Here is an 8983-nt window from a genome sequence, read left to right on the forward strand (position 1 = left end):
TCCTCTAAATAAAATAGAAGTCAATTAAGATAAGCAATGCCAATAAATGATCTTTATTGCAAAATCTAAAACAATATTATTTTAAATAAAATGGAGTAAAATTCACCCAACTTACAAAAATAGTAATTCACAGATTAGCACAATAAATTATTATCATTATTATTAAAATATACAGTAGTGAATTGTGATATTACAAGTCAATACTAAAAATGACAATTCAGATATTACCAAGTCAATACTAACTTCTGTGATGTCAAAGAAGAACACTGTAAAGAGAGTGGAAAGAAGGAAGAAGACAGCAGAGATGCTGCAGACATCCCAAACAATTGGATGAACAAAAATGATCACCAGTAGTCTCGACAAGAACAAGAGCCATCTTTGAAAGAATGGAACCTACTTCGATCCCTCACAACAACTTCCCTTTCATATACCTTTGAAATGAATTTCATCACCCTGTGGCAATCCCTGCATATTCTCAAGTTCTTCACAATCCTTATAACACTGCCTTTGCTCATCCTCGCCATCCCAAAAGCCACTGCGAGCTTTTCGCTGTGCTGCGCAATGGCATCTTCCTTCTCTTCTTCTTCTATGTCATGCAAAACATTGGCAACCTCTGCAACATAACCTTCTTGCCTAATCCTCGTCAAGATGTCTATCAACTTATCATAGGCCTCCTCTTTAACATTGCTTTGTTCAACGTTTGCAGTGAAGGTGTACACGACCTTGTCGACTTCTATGGAACTCCAGCCTGGGCTTTTCCTGATGCTCTCGTTGCTCATTGATCTGCGCACATTGGCGGCATCCTTCCACTTACCGGCGACGGCATAAATATTGGACAGTAGAACGTAGTCGCCGGAATCACCAGGTTCAACTTCTAAGAGTTTGTTCTTGACACTTTCAGCTAAATTGACATTTCCATGAATGCTACATGCACCAAGCAATGTTCTCCATATTATGGCATTGGGTTCTAGAGGCATTTGCATTATGAAGTCGTAGGCCTTGTCGAGTAGCCCGGCTCGACCGTATAGATCGACCATGCAACCGTAGTGCTCGATCGAATGCTTGATACCGTACGCCTCGCTCATTCTACTGAAAAAATGGTAGCCTTGCTCCACCATTCCTGAATGGCTACAAGCATAGAGGAGTGAGATGAAGGTAACCCCATCAGGCTTTGTCCCATGTCCCTCCATTTGTTTGAACAATTCAATTGCCTCATTTCCTAGCCCCTGCATTGCCAGTGCGGCGATCATGGAGGTCCAACTGATCACACTCTTCTTTCTCATCTCTCGATCGAATACCCGGCGTGCCATTTCCATGCTCCCGCACCTAGCATACAGATCCAAGAGAGCATTAGAGACGGCGATGAAGGTGATAAGCCCAGACTTCTGCAAGTGGCCATGTAGAACCTTGCCGGTCTCAAAGGCCCCAGCTTGGGAGCAAGCCGAGAGGATGCCCGTCAAGCTTACTTCATTCGGCCGGAGGCCCTCCATCAGCAATTGCTGAAAGAAACTGAAAGCGTGGCGGAAAAGACCGTGACTTGCGAACCCAACGATCATGGTGCTCCAGGATACAGGGTCCTTTTGAAGCATGGAGTCGAACAGTCTTCTGGCCGCTTCCAGCTCTCCCGCCTTGGTGTAACCAGCGAGCATGATGTTCCAAGAAGTCAGATTCCTCCATGGCATTTCGTCGAACAGCTTCCCTGCATGTACGACGTCGCCGTCCCGGAAATGAGCGGTGATGATCGCGTTCCAGGCGACCACATTTGGTTGGGGAATATCGTCGAACGCCTTCCGGGCGGAGGCGACGCGGCCGCATTCGGCGTACATGCTGACCAGCGTGGTCGCCACGAAGAGGTGGGCGTCGAGGCCGTGGTGAATGGCGTGGGAGTGGATCTGGCAGCCGAGGGCGAGGGACTGGAAGTCGGCGGCCGCTTTGAGGAGGAAGGCGAAGGAGAAGCTGTCGGGGGCGATGGAGCGGAGGCGCATGGTGGAGTAGAGGAGGAGGGCACGGTGCGGGGAGACGTCGGAGTGGGATAGAGCGCGGATGAGGGTGTTGTGCATGAAGGCGTCGGGGCAGGGCATGAGGGAGAAGAGGCGGAGGGCGTGGTCGAGGCCATCGGGGAGGTCGGCAGCGAAGAAGAGGAGCTTGCCGGCGACGAGGGAGTGAGCGTCGAGTCCGGCCTTGGAGGCGACAGCGTGGAGCTGGTGGAGGTGGCGGAGGGAGTTGCAGCGGCGCAGTGCGAGGAGAAGCGATTGCAATTTGCCAACGTCACACATCAGTCACCAGTTCGGTTCCCCCACGGGCGATTCTATATTTGTACTTGTTGGACACAAATAATACGTTGATGGAGATTTTTTTTTTTTTTTTTTTCAAGGAGTTAGCTGAAATTAAAATTAGATAGAATTTAAATTTAATTTATAGTTGAATTGACTTGAGTCGATGATCTAAAGCTGTCAATAAGAGCTAAGTTTTATCCAAGTTTTAATTTCAGAGTGACTTAAAATTATATAAAATTTAAATTTAACTTACAGTTGAGTTGACCTGAATAGATGATCTCAGAGGCTAATTTTTATCCAGTTCTAACCTCAGAATGACTGAGTGAGTAGAGCGTCTGAGCAGTGAGGACGGTCGGATAAGACAGATAGGTCCTACCGAGATAGGCAGGGAGAAGTATGTCGATCGGACAAAGAGACCGACCGAGTGAGTTGAAATTTTTGCCTCGACCGGTCCGATATTCGTGTGCCCAAGTCGCACTCGTACATAAATCAACTTGATTCGGTATAAATCTAGGTCCTGAATTTACATCCACTGTGCACTCACACGTGAGAAAGAGTCTTTCCTCATACATTTGTTCACAACCTCAATATATGTGAATCAATATAAACAAATAAAATTATCTTAAAACTTTCAATATAAGACTGAAGTCTCATTCATAATAAAATCTCTTTTCTCTTCCAATTCATCTTCATTAACTTATTCAAAAATATTTTGTATCATTTATTTTTTTCATCCGGTTAGTTTTCTCATAAAAAATAGTGGGGAGTAATCTAATATTTTTTTAAAAAAAAATAAAAATCTAGATGCGGCAGTAGTAGCGGACCAAAAAAAATCTTTAGCAGCTCACGCTTTTATAGTTTTAAAAGAAAATTCTAAAATTTAACAGTTGGTTAATGAAATGATATACTCATGCCCGTTGTCCATCGTCAAATAGTGAATATATATAACGAGAGATCAATTATAGGATTAATTTATAATCAAATATTAAATGACTAAATAATGAAAAAAGTTTTTTCTTGAAAGAATGTGTTCATCATAAACCTCCTGTTTCATTGTAAGAAATTAACCACTCTAATTAATTGGGCATAGCATGAAAACGGTATGTATGGATGATCAGTTAGCCTTATACTAATCTTGTAACAGAAAAGATCTTGATCTATATAACTTAACATTACTATGATACACTATCACACGTCTCGGTCGGTTTAATTCTTCTTACCACACGAAGTGCAAATTTACCGGTGTAATGTCATATCACAACATGCTCACTAGTTATGATTTTTATAATTTTAGAGGAATCTTAAATTTGTATGATCGAGAGTTCTCGAGAGTAAAAGATGAATACGTTTATTCTTAGTATTTCTGTCAATTCATCTCAGGATCAATACGAAGAAAGTAAATCATGGACAACTACTAATCTAAGAAATAATGACTAGCATATAAGAAAGATATTTACTTCGACTTTACCAAAATTCGAACATCAAACCTCATATACTAACTACTATACCTCATGACGGTAACAACCCCTGCCCTTACATGAGAAATACCAATAACTTACTAAAGCGTTTGAAATATTAATTATAGATTATCAGTGTCAGATAGAGGACCAAAAAATTTTGATCATAAGAAAACATCCAACCTGTATTAAGTATAACTTATTGAGATGACTGAAATATTAAATGTCAACATAAAAGTATTAGATGGGAGGCTAGAAAATTTAATAGTTTTCTGATAATGTCACACCATATATCGATCAATGAGATTACATTTGATTAGGAGTAATATAATCCAGCATAGAATTTAATCAAATTTATAATGTAATGTATATAATTAATATTATATTATTATGTACTATGCATGTAATATTTGATTATAAGGATGATTACATTCTTTTATTTGATGTTTATTATTTTTATAAAAAAATATAATTTATATTATTATAAAATGATAAAAATATCATGCGACCTTTACCCGTGGCGGTAGTGGCCGATGGCGGAAGCGACCGATTGGTATTGGAAATGGACTAGGAGTATATTTGACGTATTAAATCTTAAGGTTGTAATGTAATTCAGATTACATACTTACTTCTTCTTTGTTAATTGACTATTATTTTTACAATCATCTACCCTGCTTACATTCATGTATCTGCTGCGATAACAACCGACTCGACAATAACAATAAAACGGACAAGAACAAGTACTACTACATCTGTACAAGAAAAATTTTATATGCATTATCTAGCATATTAATTTTACGACAATATCACATTGCGGATCACATCAATATCTTATTGAAACAGTCAAAATATTAATTACGGATTGTTAGTGTCTAATAGGGGGCTAGAAAAATTTTATCATACGACATCACACCTGTCACGTCCCCAGAGGAGCCCCTGCCGATGAAAATCCGGCAACATCTCCTCTATATCGGTGACAATACGAATCCTAAATACATAACCCTCAGGGCCTCTTAATCCTCCCCTAATATAGCCGGAATAATACAATAAAAAAAATACACATTCCACGCAGTATATAGCAGTACAGCCTCCGGTTGGTACTATACATCAAATCACAACCACACAGTTTCATAAAGATAGCCTTTGGTTGACAACATAAAATGAAAGAAACGCAACGATATTTAAAACATCGTAGATATATATGATACCTACTCCACTACAACGAGGGAAAACCAACCCACCTAGAAAATCTTCGCAGCGGAAAACGATGGTAGCATACCCAAAACTCGATATAAAAATCCACGGATGTAAGAACTACACATCACCAGTTTGTAGGTCACATAACAATAAAATAAAAGATCAAACATAGAAACCATCGCGACATGGAGAGGGGACTAGCATCTGGAACCTCCTTACGACTTCAACCTGAAATAGGATTAAATCAACGGAGTGAGTTTAATGAACTCAGCGGGTATCGAGCAGACATGCTTAGTAAAATATAACTATCAATAATAGTCATACAGTGCAGTCTCCTGAGCATTTATAAGTAATGCAAGATTGGACAACGGAAGAAAATTATACTTACCAGGGCCTCCTATCCTGACATAAGGTTGTGAACCATACAAACAAATGCAGGATCGTCAGGCTAAATACATAATGTCTCCTGTATGCATGTCAATCATATGCAACCATCAAAATGCAGCAATAACACACAAATAAATACAATCCAAGCATATGGTGCAAATGACATGGTCACCCCTGACGCCAGTCAGCCACCTTCATCGCGATGATGAGGTCGAGTGGGTAGGGTTATAACGACTGTGCACTCTACCGTCACTACTCCTGAGTGACCAAGTGGACAGGATGCTGTCGGAGTACACCTATCATCCTACCCCAACAAAATGGGAGAGTCGAAGCTCTCATCTCCCTATGTCATAGTCAAGAGGAGGGATCCCTGTCCGGTATCACACTACGTCAACACTACCCATGAGCGGCCGAGCGAAGCCCTGACAGAGCAACTGCACACACCCTGTCTGATGTACCACTAACTCATGAGTGGTTGTGTGTGCAGATCATGTAACTTACAATGTGCTCAACTATAAAGGAGCCGATAGTCGCTCAGCATGTAATCATGCAAGATGGTGCATAACACTAAAGCATGTAACACCTGACAATATGCACCTCCATCTAACATGTATCAAAAATAACAATGAATCCATAACAATAAACTAGGTATCATAATGTCTAGGTACACATGCCATGTATAACTAGCAGCTAGTCCTGTACCCAGTAATGCATTGTATCTCACTACTTCTATGAACATAAGTACACAGGACAAGAATCAAGATGATATATGCCTAAATGTATCAGATAAAATAAAGGCATACCTCAGATATCAAGTAGTGACATACTAATGCAAATATAAACATAACAATTACTACTAGCTATAACATACTATGTATATCATAATGATAATATCAAAAGAAGATAAGTCAGAGGTACCCGCCTCGATATATCTCGTATCTGACAGAACCCACCCACGTCACGCTGCTCGTCACCGATCAAGGTCCTGCGTCACATATACAATATATATATATATATATATATATATATATATATATATATATATATATATATATATATATATATATATATATATATATACTACAAATAGATGAATCACGTACAAATAAATAATTAACTCCAATGTAATAGCTAACCATGGTTACTGTTCCCTTCTATTGATAAGACCAGATCCATTTTTTGACCTAGCTTAAACCATCTAAGAACTAAATTTTCATTAGATCCTTAATTATCCTTAAACCTTTCGTAATTACCTAGCACAATGCAACCCTAAACATCCCATAATCAATTTAGATTAGACTTATACACACCTAAAACTTCCAGTTACCCAACATAACAATTCTCGTTAATATCCAAATCTGTTATCAATTCCTTTTCAACGATACCCATATACTCCTACCGGTTAACCACTTAATATGCACCCCTGATCAGATCAAGAAAAGGAAAACAACCAAACAATCTGTTAACAACTCGTATACAGATAACCAATTGCTCTTATTACTTCTTCTTCTTCAATAGCCTATGGTGACCACGGATCCGGCAAAGATGGCTTTTTTCTATCGACGATGTGGTGGTCGAAACAAAATGTAGCCACTGCCTCCCAAACAATCATCTTAAATCAACACTAGGTAAGAGATCAAATGCCCAAAGCCAATACTCGGTTTAATCACTTACCTCCAAGATCTCCACAGGGCAACAACGTGTTCTCGCCGACAAACAGAGAGGAAGATCGGGAATGGAATAGAGAGGATAATGACTGTTACCTCCCCCAAACAGCTGACGTTGGACAGATCTAACACCAATAGCCACAACTTCCCTCCGACAGAAGAAATGGGTGCGGCGATGGCAAGGGGGTAGAGACTCAACGTTTGTGCTTGCAAAGATCAGAGAAGAGAAGGATCGGTTGTAGCATTAGTTTTATACTTAGGTTAGCTTAGTTAAAGTCTAAGTTCACTCCTTAATCAACTCCCACTTAATGATTATTCCAAACAGGTCTCCTCTGTAACCTGAATTCATTCCCTTAATCATGTCGCACGGATTTCATTTAAATTTAGAAAAATTTCTAAAAAATTCTTGAAAAATCTAATAAGGCTATTTTTGCAATAATACTTGTTATTAAATTTGTCGTATATTACATTCTCCCCCACCAATAAAAATTTGGTCCCCAAATTTTTGTTAATTACCATCAGCAAGTACTAGTAATAGATACACAGTATAAATGCTGAACGGAAAATCTAACTCACATACCTCAAGTAAAAAGATGGGGGTATTGAGCTCGGATCGTATCCTCGAGCTCCCAGGTAGCCTTTTCATCAGAATGATACCTCCATCCAACTTTAACCAACCAGATAGTCTTGTTCCGCAGCTGACACTCTCGGTGGTTCAGAATCCGTACTGGAACCTCCTCGTAAGTAACGTCAGACCGAATAGGAACTGATATATTTAAGAGAACATGTGCTGGGTTGGGTACATACTTCTCAGCATGGACACATGGAATATATCGTGAATGTCTGCCAGAGACGGTGGTAGCGCCAGACGGTAAGCTACCGCTCTAACCCTCTCCAAGATCTGAAAATGCTAATGTATCGTGGATCTAGCTTACCTCGAAAGTCAAATCTCTTCACCCCTTTCGTGGGTGAGACTCTCAGAAATACATGGCCGCTAGTAGAGAACTTCAGGGGTATCCGTCTCCGACCAACATAACTCTTCTGACGATCTTGTGCCTCAGACATCCTCGGTCTGATAGTGTGGACCAACTCTGCATCCTACTAAGCTCTATGAGGTCCTAGTAGCTGGGCCTCCCCAACCTCCTCCCAGAGGATGAGTGTCCGACAAGGTCAACCATACAGCGCTTCAAACGATGCCATCTAAATAGCTGAATGATAGCTATTATTGTAGGTGAACTCTACTAATGGCAGGTGGTCCTCCCAGCTGACTCCGAAATCCATAATGCAAGACCTTAGCAAGTCATCTAAAGTCTCGATGGTCCGCTCTGACTGTCCATCTGTCTGCGAATGGAATGCTGTATTGAAAAGGAGTTGTGTGCCCAAGGCCTATTGCAGACTCTGCCAAAATCGGGACGTGAACCATGGGTCTCTATCCAATATAATGCTTAAAGGAATACCATGCAATCTGATGATATCCCGACAATACCGCTCTGACAATCGATCCAGACAATCGGTCTTCTGAATCGCTAAGAAGTATGCGGATTTGGTTAATCGGTCAATGATTACCCAAATCGCGTCCTGCCTCGTCGTGTCCTAGGCAATCTCACCACAAAATCCATAGTGATGTGCTCCCATTTTCACTCCAAAACAGGAATCCTCTGAAGTAATCCGGCATGTCTCTGGTGCTCAGCCTTCACCTACTGACAGACTAGACATCTAGCTACAAACTCCGCCATGTCTTCCTTCATGTCGTTTCACCAATAGGAACGCCTCAAATCTCGATACATGCATGTTCCGCCTGGGTGGATAGCAAATCGGGAGCGATGAGCCTCCTAAACTAACTCATCCATAACCGGGTGAGATTGAGGTACGCATAATCTGCCTTAGAAATAAATAAAACCCTTGTCATCTCGGGTGAACTCCGTCTGCTGCTCGAAAGCTATCTGGCTGCCAATGGACTGCAAGCGCTGATTATCGGCCCGGGTCTCTCGGATCCTCG

General features: G+C 40.8%; 1 protein-coding gene across 1 annotated transcript; it reads right to left on the reverse strand.

Moving 5' to 3' along the window:
* Positions 1 to 143: 143 nt before the first annotated feature.
* LOC122045210 (pentatricopeptide repeat-containing protein At1g74630-like) lies at positions 144 to 2298 on the reverse strand. Its single transcript, XM_042605322.1, has one exon. The coding sequence runs from the start codon at positions 2274 to 2276 to the stop codon at positions 345 to 347; it is 1932 nt and encodes a 643-aa protein (XP_042461256.1). The 5' UTR covers positions 2277 to 2298; the 3' UTR covers positions 144 to 344.
* Positions 2299 to 8983: the final 6685 nt, after the last annotated feature.

This window comes from Zingiber officinale, chromosome 2B (assembly GCF_018446385.1).
Source record: "Zingiber officinale cultivar Zhangliang chromosome 2B, Zo_v1.1, whole genome shotgun sequence".
Taxonomy (NCBI): domain Eukaryota; kingdom Viridiplantae; phylum Streptophyta; class Magnoliopsida; order Zingiberales; family Zingiberaceae; genus Zingiber; species Zingiber officinale.

Coding starts and splice junctions, on each gene's coding strand:
- LOC122045210 (XM_042605322.1), bottom strand. CDS start 2,276: ATGTGTGACGTTGGCAAATTGCAATCGCTTCTCCTCGCACTGCGCCGC.